Source organism: Pelobates fuscus, chromosome 1 (assembly GCF_036172605.1).
Source record: "Pelobates fuscus isolate aPelFus1 chromosome 1, aPelFus1.pri, whole genome shotgun sequence".
NCBI lineage: Eukaryota > Metazoa > Chordata > Amphibia > Anura > Pelobatidae > Pelobates > Pelobates fuscus.
In genome coordinates this window covers 155,661,442-155,686,477 of record NC_086317.1, presented here as the reverse complement: position 1 = coordinate 155,686,477, position 25,036 = coordinate 155,661,442, and the positions used below count along the sequence as shown (strand labels likewise).

The window sequence follows — 25,036 nt, the reverse complement described above, 5'->3', positions numbered from 1 at the left end:
TTGTCAGTTAAAGGGTTACTCTAACATTTCATAACATGCATTTTATTTTAACTTACAATGCCCTATTGGTAGTTACAACAAAGTAGGACTCCGACAGCTAAATGGTCGCAACCTCGGCGAGCTCTGTATGACAACACTAATTAATCAAACATATATCCACTCTTGACCGTTAATTGCGGACCATTTCCTGACCCTCTGACAGGCTGAATCGTGATGGGCAGAAAAATTAACGAACCAAAAGCCAGAGAAGCCCAGACAGAGCATGAGCAAAGGAGATTTGTGGTGGCAGGCACATGGCTCCCTACTTAGAAGAAGGCTCTGATAGCCCCCTACTTAGAAGAAGGCTCTGATCTGTCCGACGACCTGACTTTGGGACCAGAGGACACTTACTGAACCGTTCCAATGGCGCTGGCACCGACCCAACCTCAGTCGGACGCGTCTCTGGTCACAAAAGCCGTCATGCAAGACCTAGTGGCAGACCTCAGGCGTAATATCCAGACAAATGTGGCTGATATCCGGAAGGATATACGAAGCCTGACAGGTCGCATGGGGACCCTGGAACAGGATAACGCCCAGCAAGTTTTACACCTACACTGTAACCTACACAGAAGAGAAAATAGCACAGTCAGTAAAAAAGGGGGCTACATTTTTTTTAGATACATAAATGAGAAAAGGAAAGTAAAACAAGGATTACTTAGATTACAGACAAAAGAATGAATGTATGTAGAAGAGGATAAAGGTCTAGCTGATTGCCTCAGGGAATATTTTTGTTCAGTATTTACAGATGAAAATGAAGGAAAGGGGCCTCAGTTAGGAAAATGGACAAATGAGTCATTTGTTACATGTGAGTTTACAGAGGAACACGTTCTATTTCAACTGTCAAAAGTAAAGACAAATAAGTTGATGGGGCCTGATGTAATACACCCAAAGTTATTAAAAGAACTTAGTGATGTACTAGCAAAACCATTAACGGATTTATTTAACCAATCATTGTTAACAGGAGTAGTCCCAGAAGATTGGAAATTGGCGAATGTTTTACCCATTCACAAGAAAGGTAGTAGGGAATAGTCGGGCAACTATAGGCGAGTAAGCCTTACTTCAGTAGTTGGGAAAGTGATAAACCATTCGGCCCGTCTAGTCTGCCCAATATTTCAAAATACTTTTAATTAGTCCCTGGCCTTATCTTAAGTCTGGGATAGCCTTATGCCTATCCCACACATGCTTAAACTCCCTCACTGTGTTAACCTCTACCACTTCAGCTGGAAGGCTATTCCATGCATCCACTACCCTCTCAGTAAAGTAATACTTCCTGAAATTATTTTTAAACTTTTGCCCCTCTAATTTAAGACTATGTGCTCTTGTTGTGGTAGTTCTCCTTCTTTTAAATATAGTCTCCTCCTTTACTGTGTTGATTCCCTTTATGTATTTAAATGTTTCTATCATATCCCCCATGTCTCGTCTTTCCTCCAAGCTATACATGTTAAGTTCCTTTAATCTTTCCTGGTAAGTTTTATCCTGCAATCCATCTGGGACTACTCCATCTGGGACTACTCCTGTTAACAATGATTGGTTAAATAAATCCGTTAATGGTTTTAATAACTTTGGGTTCATTGCATTAGGCCCCATCGACTTATTTGTCTTTACTTTTGACAGATGAAATAGAACCTCTTCCTTTGTAAACTCACATGTAACAAATGACTAATTTGTCCTTTTTCCTAACTGTGGCCCCTTTCCTTCATTTTCATTTGTAAATACTGAACAAAAATATTCACTGAGGCAATCAGATAGACCTTTATCCTCTTCTACATACATTCCTTCTTTTGTTTTTAATCAAAGTAAGATTAACTAACTAAGTTTTACTTTCCTTTTCTCATTTATGTATCTGAAAAATGTTTTATCCCCCTTTTTTACTGACTGTGCTATTTTCTCTTCTGTGTGTGCTTTGAAGGCTCTTATAACTTGCTTAGCCTCTTTCTGCCTAATCTTATAGATCAGATATTTTTTTATAATTACTAAATGCTAACTTTTCGTTTTTTACTATTTTGGCCACATCTGCGTACCACAGTGGTTTCTTAAATGTTTTGCTTTTACTGACAAGCCTAATGCAATTTTCTGTTGCCTTCAACAGTGCAACTTTTATATAATCCCATTTCTCCTGGACTCCATTTAAACTGCTCCAGTCTGACAAGGACTCCTTTACGCATTTTCTAATTTTAGAAAAGTCTGTTTTTCTAAAGTCTAAAACTTTTGTTTTTGTGTGGTGTGACTCAGTCACTGTTCTTATATTAAACCACACTGACTGATGATCACTGGATCTTAAACTTTCACCTACATTAAATGTAACTGAAATCCAGCGCCACGTGAACCTCCCAGAGCAGATTTCCACGCCTTAGTCTAATGTCATCCCTGCCCTTGCGTGGTTTAATTGAGAAGCATTTGATTGGATGGTTGGACCGTTTCATAGGCCAGAGAGCATATGCACATTCTGAGCTGGTGAGCAGTGAAAGGGTATTTTATAGGGTGGGGGTGGGCTTAAGAGAGTGCACGGAGGGAGGGAGGAAAGAGCGCACTGCCTGCAAGGGAGAAGATCATTACACAACTATGTGTGCCAGGGGTGCATCTTGCCCCTGTGTGCAGTGTCAAGCAGAAACACTGCATAGAAAGACAACTTTTAAGATCACTGTTTCACTGTTTAAAAAAAGATAAAAACATGTTAAAAGAGTTGCTTATACCATTCTACGAATAGACTGGATAGTGATAATATATCATCTTGCCTATAGAAAACAGCATGGTTTAATTAAATGTATGCTCCCTAAGTGGGGCTCAGATTATTATGAATAGCTGCTACCCCCTAAGATTTTCACTGCTATTTAAGTGCACAAACGCTTTACAGCAAAAACAAAATAATCAAATGCACATGAGCACAAATCGATCCATTTGGGATTTACCTGCGGCATCTTAGTCACTGAATAAGACTCCACGGGTAAATCCAGGATGGATTGATTAGTTTGGTGCAGATTAAAAAACATTTCATTCATTTGTCCGGGTGAAAAGCATTTGCACAAGTCTACTAGCAATGGTAATTATCTAAGAGGCCTTCACAGGTAGCAAGCAACTGTTGACATTTTAACCTGCCCAGTAGACATCATGAGTTTCTCCAAGTGCCTTTCGATGTGAGACAAATACAGAGAGTGGATTTTATACCATCTTTAGTTTTCTCATCATCAGCTAACTTGAGTGAACAGATACAATGCATATATAATAATAATAAATAAAGCCCATAGAAAGCAATTAAAAAGAAAGAGATCCCCTGGACTGTAAGGAAGGGGAGGCATGACTGCTGCCACTCAGTAAGGGTTGTGGATTTATGGAATACATTTGTTGCAACATGGGTGACAGTATAAGTATGTGTGCAAGAGGAGGGTACTCACCATTGCCAGAAAGAAAGGCAGGAGCAGGGGCGCGATGCCGACAAATGGAGATCAGGGTCCTGGCCAGCGCAAGTAATGCAAGACAAGGCTTTGGGGAGTCGCAGCTGCCAGGGCTGATGGCAGAAGGCAGACTGTACGGACTCTTGGAGTTATCCGGTGTATCTGTCTGTTGGGTAGTCACCCCAACAGCTGACAGGTGGTGATATAAAGCTGGCTGAGTTGACATGTAGGAACAATAATAAAGCTGTGGAATGTAAGTGATCTGCAGTCATGATATTCCGTCTCCTCTGGTAAGACTGAGTACATGTTAGAAACCAGCAAATATACTGTACACAAATGTTCGTCTGGCCAGGTAACGTAGGCACGCTCATCAGAAAACCCCAGGTAGATGTTATAAGATGCTAAAAACCCACTTACATTTGGTCTGTTTAAACTATCACTGTAGAAACCCTATCTTTGCCACAATCAATACATTGTTTTAAAATAGGCTGCTCATACCTGTAAGATCGGAATCTTCAAAATAATTAAAGGACCACTATAATGTTAGGAATACAAACCAAACGCTACAGGGCCCCTGTCCCTAGTGGTATTAAGTTCCCCTGTTTGCCGTACACAATAATAAAATAAATGTTATATTTTCTAGCTCCCCACCTCCTGTGATATCATAGAGGAGGTACAGCCTCCCCGGCATGGTCCAATATAATGCCCCTCATACAGTGGCGTACACATGACCCATGGGGCCCCGGTGCGAAAATTGATCCGTGGGCCCCCCCCAACCCCCCGCGCTTACTCTGGCGGACCGGGGCCGCAACACATTGCGGCGGGCACCTGGTCGCAGGGGTTGCAGGGCTGCGAACCCTGCGACCGCGGTATGTACGCCAGTGCATACAGATGCACACACTTAAAGGACCACTACAGACACCCAGATCACATCAGCTCAATGAAGTGGTCTGGGTGTCAGGTCCCTCTGGTTTTAACCCTGCAGCTGAAAACATAGCAGTTTCAGAGAAACTGCTATGTTTCACTGAGGGTTAATCCAGCCTCTAGTGGCTGTCTCACTGACAGCCGCTAGAGGCGCTTCCGCGATTCTAAGACACTGAACGTCCATAGAAAAGCATTGAGTAATGCTTTCCTATGGGCGGTTTGAATGCGTGCGCGGCTCTTGCCGCGCATGCGCATTCGGAGCTGAGAGGCGGAGGGTTCCTCTGCGCCAAGGGAGTCCGGCGCTGGAGAAAGGTAAGTGCTGAAGACACACACACACACTCTCACGAACAGACGCATACACACTAGCAAACAGACACACACATTTACTGACAGAGACACACTCAGCGACAGACATACATACACACTCACTTACAAAACATACACTCTCACTGACAAACACACACTCACTAACAGACATCAAACAGACTCACTAACACACACACAAACACACTCAGTAACAGACACACACAGTAACACAATCACTGACACTCACTAGCAGACACACACTCACTCACTGACACTAGCAGACACACACACTCTAACACACACACAAACACACACAGTAACAGACACACACAGTAACACACTCACTGACACTCACTAGCAGACACAAACACTAACACTAACACACACACACACACACACACACTAACACTAACACTCACACTCACACTAACACACACTAACACACTAACACTCACACACTAACACACACTAACATTTTTTTGTATTTAATCCCCCCAGCCTCCTTACCTTTTGGAGTGCTGAGGGGATTCCCTGGGGTCCAGTGGTGCTGCTGGGCTCCTGGGGGTCCGGTCACCCGGCGGGCAGTCAGGCTGGCGGGCGCGCGAGGGAGCACTCTCCCCTGAGTGCTTCCTTTTCAGCTCCCTCGCGCGCCGCGTACGGATACCGGAGCCGGAAGATGACGTCATCTTCTGGCGCCGGCATCCCTACGCGGTGCGCGAGGGAGCTGAAGAGGAAGCACTCAGGGGAGAGTGCTCCCTCGCGCGCCCGCAGGACCGGCCAGCCGGGTGGCAGCAGGGCCAGCCTCGGGGGGGCCCGGAGGTGGCCGGCTCTAGGGCCTCCCAGGAGAAGAGGCTGGCCCAGTGGCTACATACCGGGTCGCAGGGGCGGCCGGGCCCCCTGGTGGGCCGGGCCCGGTCGCAGCCGCGACCCCTGCGACCCTGGTATGTACGCCACTGCCCTCATAGATCTCCATACTCAGAGTAATCACTCACAGCATGTTGATGCTGAACACTGTTAATGCTGTTAACCCTTCTTTACAGGAAATGCAGTGTTTACATTACATTGTTGGTTAGTTACACCTCTAGTGGCAATCACTCAGAAGGCCATGAGAGGTGCAGTCGCTCAGAGGCGCTGAACAGCGCACATAAAGATTAATTGATTCAATGTATCTCTATGAGCAGATGCTGATTGGCGCAGTACTGCATTTTCTATGCATTTGCAATAGCCTCTTAATGCTTTCCTATGGGAAAGCACTGGAATGGTTGAAATAATCAAGTTTTCATGAAAATGGAGCCAGACTGAGCCAGCCGTGGTGAAACCGGCACGGTGTGGAAGGAAAGGTGGGTAAAACACCTTTCTAACACAATCGGAGCAGGGCTGGTAAACAGCCATACCAGGACTATATTGTTAGGAATACATATTTGTATTCCTGACATTATAGTGTTCCCTTAAGTAAAGATTCAGAACGTGAGGCAAATCCTGCTGATTTCCTGTAAGCATGACCAACGTAACAATTAATGGTTGGGTGCAGGGAACACATTGCTTGTTCGGAGCCTTACAAATCCTGCCCCACGTAAATGTTTCCATCTATATGATTGGCATGTTGCCATGGTGACAGCGGGTATGAAAGCCTTTGCATGAGTGCCCAAGATTCCTAGCTGCAGTGATGGTAGGGTGTTACATGGTTACCGTGACAACCTTAGGCATCACAGAAATTAGCTATAGGAAGACTAAAATATCCCAATAAAACTTGACATTTTCAGCACCGAAAGTAGCCAAAGGATTTAGATAACAGCCAGTTGCTTGCAGTTTCAGGAAGAAAATATTCTGTCAGAGTGTTTTAATTGTAGATAAGGGCAAATTGTGGGCACAGTGACGATAACTCAAACGGACGTAATCATGTAGAAAGAGGTGCCAAATGAAATGCATTATAACAATTAGTGGGAATAGGGAGGAATGAATTCCTGGATTGTATAATTCTTGTAATGAACCAGGAGATGTGATTAATCGATTGTTAGCGCTGCCACCCCCTTCCCCCCTCACGTCTCCATGTCTATGTAAGTGAGCCTTGCAGAGGTACTGACCTTTCTTCTGGTGTTACACAAGCCATTGATTAGCCAAACTTCTCAGGAGGCACAAGACACATTACAGTGTAATAGTTTAACCCATCCCTGACACTCGCAGAATTCACATTTTAAGGTCCCAAAGCAAATTCATCTGACATAGGGAGGAGTATTTTTTTTTATTTGACATCCTAAATCAGATTAATGGACTTTATGTTTATGAAAAAAAATTTTTTAAACACGCTAGCAATTCTTCTACCGTAATTTCATATTAAAGGTATGAGATACGCGCAGCTCGAAAAGGGGATAGAGGACAGATAAATTGAGGGCTCACTCTAAGCACCATAACCACTGCAGCCAAGTGATATCAGAACTGTCCTGACAAAATCAGACCTATATGCCTGGTATAGTGAATGTATGCAGCTGTGTGAATGCACAAAGGGTTACAGATCTTTATCTTAACCCCTTAATGACACAACTTCTGGAATAAAAGGGAATCATGACGGAATATATCCGTCATGTGTCAGGCTTGATAGAGGTTAACATCGGGGGTTACAAGGTGTATTCAAAGTGAACTTCAAGGTCAATACTGATGAATTGGAAAAAATCTTTTTGTCAGCTATGGTTTCAAATTGGCTACTCTGTCCTTAAATTTTAAATTCACTTTAAATTCATCTCAAATGCACACTTTAGTAAAAACCCTGTTAATGTTAAGAGAGTTACACGCTTAAGAGGGGTTAATGTTGTGGTATAAGTGGTGTTTAGAATTATTGGGTTTAGAGTTAAGAGTTGGATTACATTTTGTACAGGGGCACATGGATTGCATAGTTGTTAAAGGACCACTCTAGGCACCCAGACCACTTCAGCTTAATGAAGTGATATGGGTGCCAGGTCCAGCTAGGGTTAACTAATTTTTTTTATAAACATAGCAGTTTCAGAGAAACTGCTATGTTTATCAATTAGTTAAGCCTTCCCCTTTTTCCTCTAGTAGCTGTCTCACTGACAGCCGCTAGAGGCGCTTGCGTGATTCTCACTGTGAAAATCACAGTGAGAGCACGCAAGCGTCCATAGGAAAGCATTATGAATGCTTTCCTATGCGACCGGCTGAATGCGCGCGCAGCTCTTGCCGCGCGTGCGCATTCAGCCGACGGGGAGGATCGGAGGCGGAGAGGAGGAGGAGAGCTCCCCGCCCAGCGCTGGAAAAAGGTAAGTGTTAACCCTTTTCCCCTTTCCAGAGCCGGGCGGGAGGGGGTCCCTGAGGGTGGGGGCACCCTCAGGGCACTCTAGTGCCAGGAAAACGAGTATGCTTTCCTGGCACTAGAGTGGTCCTTTAAGGCACGTTAAACCTAGGCTTAAGTTAATGCAATTTCTCAGGCATAGACATTGAGACCTTAAATGTGGGACTAAGGTAGGGGATGGGAGGGATTCAATTTAGGGTTAGGATAAGCCTCCCAAAGATCTCGAGGCTTATGGTAGGAAATTCCAAATTTGTGAGTCGTGTCCTACTTTTGGGGACATCAGGGAACTGTCCCCAACAATAATATGTGATAGAATTTATCTTGATTCCAAGGCTCAAGCTTATAGGTGTCATATAATGATATCCTATATTAAAATTGGCTAACTTGGAATCAGGATTGATTGCTTGATGCTTGAACAACACTTAAGACCATATATGTCTAAGTCCCGGGAGCAGAGAGCCCCCACCTAAGATGTCTCTACTCTAATCTTGTTGTTCTCTCTTACTCAGAAACTTATTTGTTATGTATACATGGCGCTCATTCCTATGTCTTATCTGTATTCCCTTGCTATTTTTGTTCTAAGAGTATTTGCACGTAAGCACTTACTTTTTAATGTATAAAACCCAGCTGATGAATAAAAAACGTCAGAGGCTTATTTTGAATACCAACAGGTGTCTGGTGTCTAATTCTTGCTTCTCCGAGTGCACTTGTTACAACAATTTGGGTTTCCTCTGAATATAAGAAAGATCAACATTCTGATCCACAACAATTTGGTGCCGTGACCCGGGATCAGACGAATCCAGTTCATCCGGACCCAGAAGGGTTGGCTCGGAGCCCAGACGGTTAATCAGCTGCAGCGGGTAAGAAAAAGCTTTTATTTTTCTACCTATAAATGATTTAGACTCTCTGGTGCTCTTTGAGACCCCGGTCCGGGTGGGTAAGGATTTTAAAAACGTCTGATCTAAAGAACTTGTTTTCTGTGGTATTATGGTTATATTCAGGTGGAGGTTGTGTTATGTCTTGTGAAAGGAATCTTGAGATAGTGGAATAGAACTGTGGGTTGTAAGTTATTTGTATTGTTTGCCTTGTCATTTGTTTTATAATTTGAGTTAGAATCCTCCAAGGGCAGATCTCCTGATCTGTGTTTAGAAGACAGAACTGTGAAAATTCCACTGCAGCGGTCATAAGTGTTTAAATACACTGTTATTGTACAGTTTGTCTTGTGTAAGGAAGTAATTAACCCTTACAAGTTTTAAGATGGGTAGCTCTGAAAGTACCCAAGGGGGATTTACGGCTTTGACTATTGTCAAGCATCACAAAGGACAAGGAGCAATTAAGAATGTTAAGAGGTTACTTAAGAAAGCTGGCATGCCCTCAGAGGGCACTCTAGACCCACATATATGGAGTGAATTTATGGCAAATTACAGAGGTTGGTTAGAAGATAATAACTTAGTAGAAGTTGCACAAAAATGGCATGATACTGCTGTTGAATTAACTAAATGTGGTTGTAGAGAAACCACCAGGAAAGGTGTACCATATTATCAATGTTTTGGACCTCTAGGGTCCCAGAGTAGGCAGGATCCTGGGAAAAATCTTGTAAACCCACCCCTTTACCAGGATAATGCAGGGACTCCTTTGGTCCCTAAAGGACAGGCGCTTTCCCTTTTACAGAGATCAAAACCTCTCTTTCCAGTAATATTACGCAGTGGGACTTCATATGGTCCCCTAGCAGCCCCTGTAAGACCTATGGGTTCATTAGAGCAGGCAGATAGCCCAGACTTAAAGGAACCCCTAGTTGCCCCCATAGACACCCCAGTGGGGCCATTCAGTAGCTATCTACATGCAACCACTGTATGATTGTCTTGCCAACGAAAACAAACCATTTAAATTAAACCATGCGGCAGAAAATGCCTTCTATACACTTAAGATACTGGTAACGTCAGCTCCAGCACTGGGTCTCCCAGATTACAGAAAGAATTTTAACCTGTTCTGTACTGAGCAATCAGGTTATGCTACATCTGTCCTTACACAGGACCATGGTGGTAAACAAAGACCAATAGCTTACTACTCCACCAGATTGGACCCTGTTGCCAGGGGTGCCCCCTCATGTGTTAGGGCAGTGGCGGCTGTTACTGCCCTCCTGGACAAAGCCACTGATATTGTTTTAGATAATCCGGTGACCATATACACACCACATGATATCAACAGCATACTGTCACAAGTTCAACCAAAACACATACATACTGCAAGGCATCTCAGAATGCAATGTGCCTTGCTTATGCCACCTAATGTTACTCTTAAAAGGTGTATGGTAATAAATCCATCTACATTACTTCCCCTGGATTTAAAAGAGGGGAGTGGGAATGGTACTTGTACTTCTGATCTTTTTGTAAATTCACTTTCACCAGATGAGTTAGCTGATGCCCAGGTACCCCATGATTGTGCAGCACTAATGGCACAAGAAACAGCAGGTTTTTTGCATGTAACTGATTCTCCATTATCTAATGCAGATTTTGAGTTTTTTGTAGATGGTTCCAGATATGCTGATGAGAAGGGTAATTTCCACACTGGATATGCTGTAGTCTCTGCACATGAGATAATAAAAGCTGAACCACTCGCTCCTCACTGCTCTGCACAGGAGGCAGAGCTGAAGGCACTCGCTGAAGCGTGTAAAATGGCTTCTGGTAAGACTGCTAATATTTTTACAGACTCTCGCTATGCTTTTGGTATAGCCCATGATTTTGGCCCTATTTGGCGGGCTCGTGATTTTCTCACCTCAGCAGGAACTCCAATCAAGAATTCTGAAGCCGTGAGTGCACTTATGGACGCTATCCTGTTACCCACTCAAGTAGGCATCATCAAGGTGGCAGCTCACGTGAAGATCACAGATGAAATTTCAAGAGGAAACCACAGAGCAGACAAAGCTGCCAAGCAAGCAGCAATTCAAGTTCATCCCTCTAAAGGTAAAACCTTCCTACAAGTTGTTCTTACAGATGACGCCGTTGACTACAATATACTGTTGAGCTTACAAAGACAGGCAAGCAAGGAAGAACATGACCTCTGGAGGAAACAAGATGCAGAACCTGATGATGACAAAATGTGGAGAAAAGGTAAAAGACTGTGTTTGCCACGAGTATTGTACCCCATGATGGCCCAGATTGCCCATGGACCTACACATCTATCCAAGATGCACATGAACAGCTTAGTAAACACCCATTGGGTAGCACCCGGATTTACTGTTGTAGCAGCTAAACACACCCAAGCTTGCATGATTTGTGCTAGGAACAATCCAGGACAGGCTGTCAAAACACCGAGTAAGCACACACCAAGGCCACTTTACCCGTTTCAAAGACTGCAGATAGATTATATTCAACTACCTAAGGTAGGAGTGTATGAATATGTGTTGGTGTGCATTGATCTCTTTTCAGGTTGGCCAGAGGCCTACCCAGTGTCGAAAGCCACAACAAAGATAACAGCGAGTAAGCTTCTGAAGGAACTGGTATGTAGATATGGAGTACCTGAAGTGATTGAAAGTGACAGAGGTAGCCATTTCACTGGGGAAATAATGCAAGAAATTATGAAAGCCTTAGGGATCAGTCAGGCCTTCCACACCCCTTATCACCCCCAGAGTAGTGGGAAAGTAGAAAGGGCAAATGGCACCTTAAAGAACAAGATTGCAAAAGCCATGCAAGACACAGGGAAGCCCTGGACTGAATGCCTTCCCCTAGCACTCTTTTCTTTGAGATTCACCCCCAATTCCAGACATGGCCTATCCCCTTTTGAGATCCTGTTTGGATGTGCCCCAAAGACAGGCCTCTATTTTCCCCAAACCCTCCAGATGCAGCATGGTAGTATGACTGCCTATGTTCAGGCCCTACACCAAATATTAGACAAGGTGCATAAACAAGTCTTTGATTCTATTCCAGATCCAGACTCTGACTCTGCAACTCACAAACTGCAGCCTGGTGATTGGGTGGTGATAAAGAGGCATGTGAGGAAAGGACTTGAACCACGCTTTGACGGTCCATTCCAAGTGCTCTTGACTACGGCTACCTCGGTAAAACTAGAAGGAAAAGCCACGTGGATACACGCCAGTCACTGTAAACAAGTCACTCCGACTGATCCACCAACATGAAGCTGTTCATATCCTTTACCATATTATGCTCTGTTCAGATATGCTACTCTGACTTGAGACCAGAAAATAATAATGCATGGCAGGAAAATATATGGTTGCAGATAGCAAAGGCTTTCAATTTAACCTCCTTTTGCCTCAACCCTCTCCTTAGTACTGAAAACGCCATAGAATCTTGTCTTATAGCTGTCCCCACACCAATCTCACTGTTGAGGAAGTACCTACATACCCATAGACCCCATAAATCTCTACAACTATATTCTTATGCCTTCAAACCACTGGTAGGCATGCCCCCCCCCCCCCCCCCTATCCCTGAAGACAATTAATGTGACAGGCGCTGAACTATGTTTTTTGTCTTTTTCATGTAATTGTTCAAGAGACCCTAATACTGAATCCCTGTTTTGCCCCACATGGTGGAAAAATACCACGAATTGTAGAGCCCTGAGCACCACTATGAATTGTACCAAAACTCACCAAGTTATGAGTTACCACTACAATGTCTATCTTACTAAAGGATGGACTTTCTCCTGTGGAAATATTACTTATGCTTATGTCCCAGGTAACATTACAGGAGGTCCCTGTGCAATTTCTCGACTAACCATGACCATGTTTTCCAAAATCTGACCTGATCACTAAAACTACCCAGCTACACAAACTGCTGAGAGACAGGAGAGATGTTAAAAACACCCTTACTTCTGATTGTAACTCTGAAATCACTCTCTTATCCAAAGCCGAATACTCTGCCCTAGCGTACACCTTGGTAGGAGTCCCAGGCTTAGCACTGTATAATACCCGAGTAGTTAATGCTGTAGCCTGTTCCCTTGCAAAAGGTTTAAATGCCACTTCACAGGCCCTAGAAGAGCTACTTATGGACAACCAGGCAAATAAGAAGGCAATCCTTGAGAATAGAGCAGCCATTGACTACTTACTAATGAAACATGACTTAGGATGTGAAGCTATTGAAGGTATGTTCTGTTTTAACCTATCTGACCATGGCACTATGATCCATAAACATATAAAAGATTTACATGACTTAGTACAGGATATCAAACAAGATAACGGCTTCTTTGAGGATTGGGATTGGACATTTGGGCTAGGAACATGGTTGACTTTACTAATTAAGAAAATTTTGTACTTTTTGCTATTAGCTATATTTGTCATTATGGCTATTTTTCTAACCTTTAGATTTTTTTCATGTCTACTAACCTCTCTATGTAAAAGCAAACCTACTGTTGGTCGTACCTTAACTTACATTCCAGCTCCGACTTCTGAAGGGTTTTATGATGTTACCTCGCCTAACAAATGAAGGAATTCTCCTCCGCTGATTCTGGTGGTCGCTCAGTCCAAGGGAACCGTGGTGAAGCAATAAATGAAAGTCCCACAGGCTTTGGCTAGCAGGCCTGGATATACCTTGGACATTTGGGTGACCCTTGGATCAAAAGAGGGGATTGTGATAGAATTTATCTTGATTCCAAGGCTCAAGCTTATAGGTGTCATATAATGATATCCTATATTAAAATTGGCTAACTTGGAATCAGGATTGATTGCTTGATGCTTGAACAACACTTAAGACCATATATGTCTAAGTCCCGGGAGCAGAGAGCCCCCACCTAAGATGTCTCTACTCTAATCTTGTTGTTCTCTCTTACTCAGAAACTTATTTGTTATGTATACATGGCGCTCATTCCTATGTCTTATCTGTATTCCCTTGCTATTTTTGTTCTAAGAGTATTTGCACGTAAGCACTTACTTTTTAATGTATAAAACCCAGCTGATGAATAAAAAACGTCAGAGGCTTATTTTGAATACCAACAGGTGTCTGGTGTCTAATTCTTGCTTCTCCGAGTGCACTTGTTACAACAATTTGGGTTTCCTCTGAATATAAGAAAGATCAACATTCTGATCCACAACAAATAGCACCAGTACATTATAAGATGTGCTTTTTTCAGGGCACTTGGACCCTGCAGGGAGCACTAAAAGAACACCGGCTAAAATGATTGGTGTGTGGATGGATATGCCCCCTTTCCAGGCAGGTCCGCCCTCTTCTTTGCACAGCTCATTTTGAGAAGCACAGCTGATCCCGGACTGGCCATCGGGCATACTGGGCAAATGCTCGGCTATGGGCCGAGGCCGACAGGGGAGATCACAGGATCTCCTCAGCCGGCCCATGCAGAGCCAGCGCTATCAGAGCACTGGCCCTGCTGTGTGCCTTCATGGGCCAGTGGGGAGATCAACGATCTCCCTCACCGGCCCACAGGCACTGATATATGGCTGGAGGGAGTCAGGAGAGGACCCAGGGAGCTCTAGCCAGCAGCTCTGCTGGGTTCCTCTCGAGGTCGCAGCGTTGCTGCAGGCTAGAGTTCATTCTCACCACCAAGACCACCAGGAATGGAAAAAGGTAAGAAGGGAGGGGGCGATATAAAGTTTTTGTTTTTTTTTAAATACATTTTTAAAAAAAATGTAAATAAACATATTCACGTACACAGCACCCTTACAAACACACAGCACTCTCACACACACACATACATTATATATATATATATATATATATATTAACCCTGAGTGAGTTAACAGACAAAGAAAATCAGAAACATAGAATGTGACGGTAGATAAGAACACCCTTACACACACAGCACCCCTCTTACACTCACTGCACACCCAACACACTGTGCCCCTCACACATACAATATGTCCAAACATATATATATATATATACACTACAGCACCCCTCACACTGCACCACTACACACATTACGCTCCAGATACACGCTAGATCCCTTACCCTATATACACACTCTGAATCCTCTTATCGTTTGCTCTCAATTACCCCCTCACCCAACAACCTCAGCCTAACCCCCCTCAGCTCAGGAGGAACCTTAACTCTATTGACCTCCAGCAGCTGTCGGCTGACATTGATTCACAACTGCTATCAATCCCTTCCCTCTCCTGTCCCTCACTGGCCATTTCCACATATAACACTACCCTCACATCTGCCTTGAACACTGCAGCCCCACTCCAAACATGCACCACGAGGAGAACACGACCCCAACCCCAACTGCCCGCCTGACTGATCCCATCGTTGGCTGAGCCGCGCGCGGCTCGTGCAGGAGCAGGACCGCGCGCGGCGAGAAGGGAGGACCCCGGCCGGCCCCTGGAGAGGGTAAGTACCGCTACAGTACCCCCCCCTGAAGACACGCCCACCGGGCGGGGAGGAGCAGGCCTGGCAGGAAAACGAGCGTGGAAAGAACGCACAAGGCGAGGAGCGTGAACAGCGTCAGCGGAAATCCAACTGCGTTCCTCAGGCCCATAGCCCTTCCAATGTACCAGATATTGGAGGCGACCCCGAAGCAAGCGAGAGTCAATTACAGCCGCCACTTCAAACTCCTCATGGCCCTCCACCGAAACCGGAGGAGGAGGGGGGATATGCCGAGTAAAACGGTTGCACAGGAGGGGTTTTAACAAGGAGGTATGAAACACATTAGGAATGCGTAGATTTTTTGGAAGATCCAATGCATACGAGACAGGATTAACCACATGTAAGATACGAAAAGGACCAATAAAACGAGGGGCCAACTTCATAGAAGGCACACGAAGACGAATATTGCGAGTAGAAAGCCAAACCCGGTCTCCCACCGCATAGGATGGAGCCGCCCTGCGATGCTTGTCAGCGTGAACCTTCTGGCGAGCAGCTGAGGCCACCAAAGAACACTGAACCTGCTCCCAAGTATTACGTAGACTAGCCAAATGTTCGTCCAGAGCTGGCATGCCCTGTAAGGAGAATGCAGCTGGAAGAACCACGGGATGCCGGCCATAAACAACGTAAAAAGGGCTGTTACCGGAGGATTCATGAGCAGCATTATTACGAGCAAACTCAGCCCAAGGAAGCAGGTCAGCCCAATTGTTCTGATGGTGGGACACGAAACAGCGAAGATACTGCTCCAGAGATTGGTTGGCACGTTCAGCAGCTCCATTAGACTGGGGGTGGTAGGCTGAAGAAAACGAGAGGGAGATACCCATCTCTGCACAAAACGCTCTCCAGAATCTGGAAATAAACTGGCTACCCCTATCGGACACGATCGAAGTGGGAATACCATGCAACCGAAACACCTCCCCGGCAAAGATAGAGGCAAGTTCCTTGGATGATGGCAATTTGACAAGAGACACAAAATGAGCCATCTTAGAAAAACGATCCACAATCATCAGGATGACCGTTTTACCATTAGAGGGAGGCAATTCAACAATAAAATCCATGGATATATTGGACCATGGCCTCTCGGGTATGGGCAACGGATGCAACAACCCACAAGGAACTCTGTGGGAGGACTTCATACTGGCACAAGTGCTACAGGCATTAACGTAATCGGTGACGTCCTTGCGCAAGGAAGCCCACCAGAAATATCTAGAAACTGCTGAGACTGTCTTAGAAATACCAGGGTGTCCAGCAGTTCTAGTGTCATGATATAATGACAAGATGTCTCGTCTCTCTGGTATATCAACGAATAGCTTATCAGCAGGCCTCTCCTCAGGAGCCAAGTTTTGTTTAGCCTGAATAGTCTGTAAGAGAGAAGACGAAATAGAAAGAACAGTAGTCGCTATTATTCTGTCAGGCGGAATGACAGGGGTAACATCGACCTCGAGTTTGTCAGTAGTCTCGAATTGTCTGGACAGAGCGTCAGCTTTAGTATTACGATCACCCGGTCTGTAAGTGATTATGTAATTAAAACGAGACAAAAACAGAGACCACCTGGCCTGCCTAGAAGACAATCTTTTTGCTTCACTAAGGTATGAGAGGTTTTTGTGATCCGTTAAAATGAGGATAGGATCCCTGGTACCCTCTAGCAGATGTCTCCATTCCTTGAGCGCCAAAATGATAGCAAGGAGTTCACGATTGCCTACATCATAATTCCTCTCTGCTTTGGACATCTGTCTGGAAAAGAAGCCACAAGGGTGTAACGGCTTTTCAGGTGAATCTCTTTGAGACAAGATAGCACCTACCCCTATCTCAGAAGCATCAACCTCAAGAATAAAGGGCAGTGAAGGGACAGGATGCTGTAAAACAGGAGCAGAGGCAAATGTAGCTTTCAAGAATTCAAAGGCCTCGAGTGCTTCTGGTTTCCAGACATGAGTATTACCATCCTTCTTGGTCATTCTGGTTATAGGCGCTACAATGGCAGAAAACCCTTTAATAAAACGCCTATAATAATTAGAGAACCCCAGAAAACGCTGAATGGCTTTCAAACCCTGGGGCAGAGGCCATTCCATAATGGCAGACAGTTTCTTGGGATCCATACGAAAACCCTTGGCAGAGATTATATAACCCAAGAATTGGACTTCAGATTGATCAAATGAACATTTTTCGAGTTTGCAATAGAGACCGTTAACCAGAAGAGTTCTCAACACTAATTTAACATGCATGTGATGAGTCTGTAAATCATTAGAATAAATTAATATGTCGTCCAAGTATACTATAACGAATGTATGTATAAATTGACGTAGGACATCATTAATAAATTCTTGAAAAACTGCTGGGGCGTTACAAAGACCAAAGGGCATCACAGTGTACTCGTAGTGGCCACTCCTGGTATTGAAAGCAGTCTTCCACTCGTGATCCTTTTTGATACGTATGAGGTTGTAAGCACCCCTAAGGTCCAATTTAGTAAAAACTGTGGCCTGTTTAAGCCTATCAAAAAGTTCTGTGATCAAAGGTATGGGATACGCATTTTTGACGGTGATTTTATTAAGGCCCCTATAGTCAATGCAAGGCCTTAATTCGCCATCTTTCTTAGACACAAAGAAGAACCCAGCCCCTGCCGGGGAAGAGGATCTTCTTATAAATCCCTTCTCTAGAGATTCCTTGATATATTCCTCCATAACCAGATTCTCCTGAGGAGATAAAGGATATATTCTCCCTTTGGGAGGCATCGTACCAGGTAATAAATTAATTGCACAATCGTAAGGCCTGTGAGGTGGCAATCTTTCAGCCTCCCTTTTATCAAAAACAGATTTAAGAGACAGGTACTGAGAGGGTATGATCGTAGGCACGGGAGGAATATGAGTAGAATTCAAAGGGGTGACTTTAACAACACAAGACTCTTGGCAAGAATCACTCCAAGAAGCTATTTGTCCTGACTCCCAATCAATGGTGGGATTATGAGTACGTAACCAAGGATACCCTAACACGAGGTGAGAGGAAGGAGAAGTAATGATCTGAAACCGAATGGTCTCAGAGTGTAACACCCCTGTAGACATATGTAGGGGAACAGTCTCATGTGTGATAATAGGAGAGCATAATGGTCTACCATCTATGGCCTCAACGGCCAAGGGTGTCTCCTTCTCTCTGGTGGGTATGTTATTCTCCTTGACAAAACTGGAATCAATAAAGTTTTCGGCCGCTCCGGAATCAACCAGGGCTAGTATATTCCCTGCTATGCAGTTACTATCAAGGTGCAGGGAAACAGGAAGAAGTAACTTATTAAGAGGCAAATGTGAGGACTGTGATGTCACACCCAAGGCCAGTCCTCTATACGGTCTTAGGTGCGATAGTTTCCCGGACGCACGGGACATTCTTGTCTCATATGACCCCTCCTACCACAATAAAGACAAAGTCCCTCCTTTCTCCTATAAAGCTTTTCAGCGTCGGTAAGTTTAGCAACCCCTAACTGCATAGGTTCCTCCTCAGAACCTTTAGATCCCTCGGGAGTCTCAGCTCTAGGGGAGTTAAAGGGAACAAAATGTCTATTTCTGGACCTGGTATATAACCTGTCACGGATCCTGTTATCTATATCGATAAGATAGTCAATCAGGTCCTCCAGGGGTACAGGAAGGTCCTTAGCTGCTACCTCATCTAAGATAGTATCAGACAGACCTTCCATAAAGGCAGTAGTAAGGCCATTATTAGTCCAATCTACCTGTGAGGCAAGGGTCCGGAACTGAATAGCATAATCGGCTACAGATTTAGATCCTTGCTTTATTCTCATTAATGCCCTGGCGGCATTTTTTGACCTTTTAGTCGTGTCAAATGTTCTACGGAACGCTGTGAGGAAGCTATTAAAGTCGTGTACCATAGGCCCATTAGCCTCCCAAATAGGATTTGCCCATTCTAGTGCCTTATCCGTAAGCTGGTGCATAAGAAAACCCACCTTAGATCTGTCAGTGGGAAATGAACGTGGGTACATTTCGAAGTGGAATTCCACTTGATTAAGGAATCCCCTACATGTCTTAGCGTCCCCTCCATACCTAGGTGGCGGGGTTAGATGTGCAGAAGCATTAGACATATTAGCTGTGTCCGGTATAGGGTTTACAGGAGGCGTAGGTACAGGTACCGGAACAGATCTGGATAACAGTGTCTGGATGGCTTGAGCCATTTGATCCATACGGTGATCCTGTTCTGCGAATCTAGCCTCATGAGTGGCCATCTGTTGACCTAAACCTGCGGGGTCCATGGCCCTATCGTAATGTCACGGTAATATACCCCAACACGCAGGAATAGTTCACAGTCAAGAGACAAGAAACAGAGTTCGTCTACCGGACCTTAGAATGGCCGGACTAGGACGAGAGAAAGACAGAGTCAGAACAAGCCGAGGTCAAGGGAACTGAGAGACAGCGTAACGTAGAACAAGCCGAGGACTGGTACACAGAGGACAAAACAGCGGATAAGCAAGCAAGGATAAGGAGAGAGCGGAGTCAGGAACAAAGCCAAGGTCAAGCACCAAAAAACCAACTGAACGATACAAGCACTAAAGGGAACTGGACAGAAACCACGATAGGGCAAGGAGCAAGGGGAAACAGGTGAGTATAAAAACCCTAAGGTTCACTTTGATTGGCTCCTGTCATATCCACGCCCCCAAAACGTGAGTGAATGGGGAATGTGGCCTGACAGGGGCCAATGGGAGACTGATTCTAATTTAGTCTCCCACTGTCCCTTTAAGAGCGCGCCCGAGACGCGCGGCGCGCTCTTAGTGTCGGGCGGGACATGTGACCGCTTCTCGCGGTCACTGCCCGCCTGACTGATCCCATCGTTGGCTGAGCCGCGCGCGGCTCGTGCAGGAGCAGGACCGCGCGCGGCGAGAAGGGAGGACCCCGGCCGGCCCCTGGAGAGGGTAAGTACCGCTACAGAGGAGAACACGACCCCAACCTTGGCATAATAAATCAACACGCTATCTGCAGAGTTGCTCCCGCTGTGCTGAACGCTCCTGGAGGAAGTCCCGCACCCAGGCAGACTATCTTCATTATAGATTCATGTTGCTTTCGTACAGCGCAGCCCTTGCCCTGGCCAAACAGTCCTACTTTTCCTCTCTCATTAGTTCATGCTCCCGCAATCCCAGACGTCTCTTTGACACTTTTAATTCCCTTCTCCGCCCTGCTGTGGCCACCCCCCAAACTAACCTTACAGCTGATAGCTTTGCATATTACTTTACTGACAAGATTGAACAGCTAAGGAAACAATTCTCCCCTCCTTGCCGTTCTCTTTCTCAACCACACATAAATCATGCTTTCCCTACCCTTCAGACTTTCTCCCCAGCTACTGAACAAGAGGTGGCTGCACTTCTCCATTCCTCTCACCCCACCACTTGCCCACTTGATCCTGTCCCATCTCACCTCGTCAGATCTCTCTCCCCTTGTCTTGTGCCTATCCTAACACACATCTTTAACTGCTCTCTCTCTTCTGGCACTGTTCCTGCTGACCTTAAACATGCCACTGTAATACCTATCCTGAAAAAAACATCTCTTGACCCGTCCTACCCCTATAACTGTCGTCCCATATCCCTGCTCCCTTACTCATCAAAGCTTTTGGAAAGACTTGTCTTTACCCGTGTGTCTCACTTCCTTAATTCCAACTCTCTCCTTGACCCTCTTCAGTCTGGCTTCCGCCCTCTCCACTCTACTGAGACCGCTCTTATCAAAGTGACTAATGACCTAATCTCCGCTAAATCCAAAGGTCACTACTCCATATTAATTCTCCTTGACCTCTCTGCTGCCTTTGACACAGTTGATCATGCTCTCCTCCTTCAAACTCTTCAATCACTCGGTCTCTGTGACTCTGTCCTCTCTTGGTTTTCCTCCTATCTCTCCCAACGCTCATTTAGTGTCTCCTTTTCCAAGGATACCTCCTCCCCTCGCCCTGTCTCGGTTGGAGTTCCTCAAGGCTCTGTCCTTGGTCCCCTTCTATTTTCTCTTTATACTGCCTCTCTTGGAAAACTTATTGCCTCTTTTGGATTCAACTACCACCTGTACGCTGATGACACTCAGATATACCTCTCCTCACCGGACCTCTCCCCGGCCGTCCTGCAACGTGTCACTGCTTGCCTCTCTTCCATCTCTGACTGGATGTCGTCACGCTTTCTCAAACTTAACCTCTCTAAAACTGAACTCCTTGTCTTTCCTCCTCCTAATACTGATCCTCCTCTCTCACTCTCCCTTCAAGTCAGTGATATCCACATGAGTCCATCCCTACAAGTGCGCTGTCTTGGCGTCATACTTGACTCTGGTCTCACCTTTGAGTCTCACATCCAGTTTGTTGCCAAGTCCTGTAGGTTCCAACTCAAAAACATAGCCCCCATCCGCCCCTTTCTTACGCAAGATGCTACCAAGGAGCTTGTCCATTGCGTAGTAATTTCCCGCATGGATTACTGTAACCCTCTCCTGATTGGTCTCCCCAAAAGCCGTACTGCCCCGTTACAGTCTGTAATGAATGCTGCAGCTAGACTGATTTTCCTATCCAGTCGGTCCTCTCACACCTCGCCCCTCTGCCAGTCCTTACATTGGCTCCCTGTATCCTATAGGAGTCATTTCAAAGTGCTAACCCATACATTTAAAGCACTGAACAATTCCAGCCCCTCTTATATCTCTTCACTGATCCAGAGGTATGCCCCTCCTCGTACCCTCCGCTCTGCCCGCGACCACCTCCTGACCGCTGCTCGCACCCGTACGGCCAACTCACGCTTGCAGGACCTCTCACGGGCGGCTCCTCTCCTATGGAATAACTTGTCTACTGCCATCAGACTCTCCCCTAGTCTTCAATCCATTTAAGAAGGGCCTTAAATCCCATCTCTTCAGGAAAGCATATGGCCTCCCAGAGTAATCTCTCCCTTACATACCTGTCTCTTGCTCTCCTATGGGATAGTGCTTTGCTCTCTCCTCCAGCTCTGCTTCACTCCTACTTGATATTTCCTATCCTAATGTTTCTAATACCCCACCTCCTATAGACTGTAAGCTCATTTGAGCAGGGTCCTCCTCAACCTATTATTCCTGTAAGTTTTCTTGTAATTGTCTTATTTATTGTTACATCCCCCCCTCTCAAAATATTGTAAAGCGCTACGGAATCTGTTGGCGCTATATAAATGGCAATAATAATAATAATAATAATACCCAGTCCTATTTCACTGTGTAGATGATCACTCACTCATAGGGCTTCATCCAAAATGCAAAATTCGGACCAAAATAGTTTATGCACACAAATACACATCTCTATTTAATATTTTTCAATATGCTTTTTAAATCATTTAATAGTTTTGGGTTAACTTTTAAAATGATGTCATACTTTTAAAAATACTTTAAAAGAACACTATAGTGTAAGTTATACCCCCACCCACCTCCCTCTATACACCTCACCAGTCAAGAAAGGGTTTTTAAAAAGTGTTTATACCTTATTGAAGATCCAAAGTACCTTGGTGCTGGGTTGGGCTCCTCCTCCCGAGATGTCACGGCGACCGGGAAACCTAATGTTCATGTATGGTGAGCGCCATGCGCATTAGGCCTTCCTTATATTCCTTTCCTATTGAATCAATGCTTTCCTATGAGGTTTTTCAGGACCTCATGAAAAGCGTGAGGAAGTCCAGCGCCATTTCACAGAGTTAAACTCCTTGTAAATGCAGGAAGCGTCTCTTGTAGACAGCCACTAGAGGCAGTCTTAACCCTGCAGGGTAAACATTAGGAACAGGGACACTGCACTTTGAACACTTCAATGAGATGAAGAGGTCTAGGTGTCTATAATGTCCCTTCAAAATTTAATATTTTGAAAAAAATATATAAAAAGTGTATCCATAAATATTAAAATCAAGGAGATAATGATTTGGCAATTTGCTGTTAAAGGAATAAACCTTTTAGAGCGTAGAAGATATCCTGAAATAATTGATAACGTTAAAGTTCCCTGATGGAATGTAAGGTGTTGTGGTAAGTAGACCTTTGCAACATTCAGACTACGGTGGAAGATATTTTTCCCATTTGTCTGTTTTAGATGATACTCAACTCAAAGTCAATATTATGCTCATTGTTTGCTAACTATACTCCTTAGCAGTGGTGGGTTGGCCACAAACTTACAAAATTTAGTCCAAAATATATGAGGGAAAAACCCACTCAACTGAGTTGATGATTCTGGTCAAGTCTGATATTTTGTCCCATATTTAACACTAGAGCTCATCTAACCACAACCTGTTTGGTTACTAAACTCCATGGTAATGGTTTTGAGGAAGGAAAATAACCTGGTAAGATAAGAAGAAGAGGGCAGATCTTGCAGAAAGAGAAGACATTAATTGCGATGTTGAGTATTCGAGAACTGTTTTTAGTAACAGTGCTCTGATTACAACCGTCTTATATAATACATTTCAGAACAACACACATCGTAAGTTTTACCAAGTAAACAATGACCTCATCTGCAAAAGAAGAACATATTACTCCCACTTACCTTTCTTCCTCAGTAGCTCACGGTTAGGAGTTGGAAAAAGCTGTAGACCCTCTGACCATGATTTTGACTTTGGAAAGTGCCTAAAAATGTTGCGAATTTTTTTCGTCACTACCCCAAAGCACGCCGTCTCAGTCCTCCTGTGTGCCATTCTGAGCTATAATCCCCCACATCGATTTCGATTTCCATTGATATTAACAGAAGACAGAACAATAATTTGGTATCTTAGCATCGTCACTCATTAGCACTGGGAACTGAGAGAGATTTTTACAGTTCTCACGAACAGTACGAAGAAAATTGCAGCAAGCATATTTCAAGGCAAATGAAAGAAAATCACAGCAGAGATCAACCTTTTAAAGAAAATGAAAATGCCTGGAAATATATGTGAAAATAAGAGACAAATGCTTTGCAACCAAGCATTTGATTAGAGATTTTTTTTTTCCCTCTCTGTCGTCACCGTTACTGGATAAATAGGAATGAAATTCAAGCACCGAACAGCTTCTGGGCTCCACTGGCTTATAGACAGATTTCTCAGCCAAGATTCATAACAGTCTTTCTTCCCTGTACCAGCTCTAGGAAAAAAAAATACTTTCTATTTCTGGGGCTCTTTGTAAGATAAGATAAAAAACTGAAGTGGTTGAGGCTGTAACCTAAAACCAGGCAGTATTATACAGGGACCAGTGTGCTCACATCCTATCCTCCTCTTTGCACTGTCAAAATCTCCTAGTTTCTTCAATCATTTCAGTCCTGTAACCCTTAGCAGCAAGTGGAGCCTGCAAATCATTGCACCACGCTCTGTAGAGTTATTCAGCAGTTTGTAAACGGAAAAAGAAAAAAAAATCCCACAGACAGCCATATTTATTTAGAACCCTTAGACACCCTCAAGGGAAACCCATTAGACATCAATATTTCTACAAAAATGGAATGACATTGATTTTTTTTTTTTTTTTTTTTAATTCTTTTTGCAAAGAGGTCTTGAAACCATGCAAAGTGTAAGAACAAACCCCTTATAAATTCCCTTAACTTTCTTATTACACAGCAGACAAATATTTATTTTCTGGAAATATAAAAATAAAATAAATAAATCTTTTCTGTAATTCATTTTGCGGAGCTGATATTTTTCAGTGTCTGCTATTAATTACTTACAATAGCGCTGTTAATTAGGTTTATAAAAACAAAAATAAATAATTTTACTTTTTTCTTTCTTTTTTTGTTTTAAATTCAGAATAAGGCAGAAACAAACAAAAAAACAGACAGATTTT

General features: G+C 44.2%; 1 protein-coding gene across 2 annotated transcripts in view; it reads right to left on the bottom strand.

The window, feature by feature from the left end:
* Positions 1-24,434, bottom strand: part of RASSF5 (Ras association domain family member 5) — a 103,833-nt gene extending 79,399 nt beyond the window's left edge. For both annotated transcript variants that reach the window (XM_063451080.1, XM_063451088.1), the window contains exon 1: positions 23,778-24,434. In XM_063451080.1, the coding sequence (XP_063307150.1) occupies positions 23,778-23,925 (148 nt within the window). In that variant the 5' untranslated portion in view covers positions 23,926-24,434. The remainder of the gene's footprint in view (positions 1-23,777) is intronic.
* Positions 24,435-25,036: the final 602 nt, after the last annotated feature.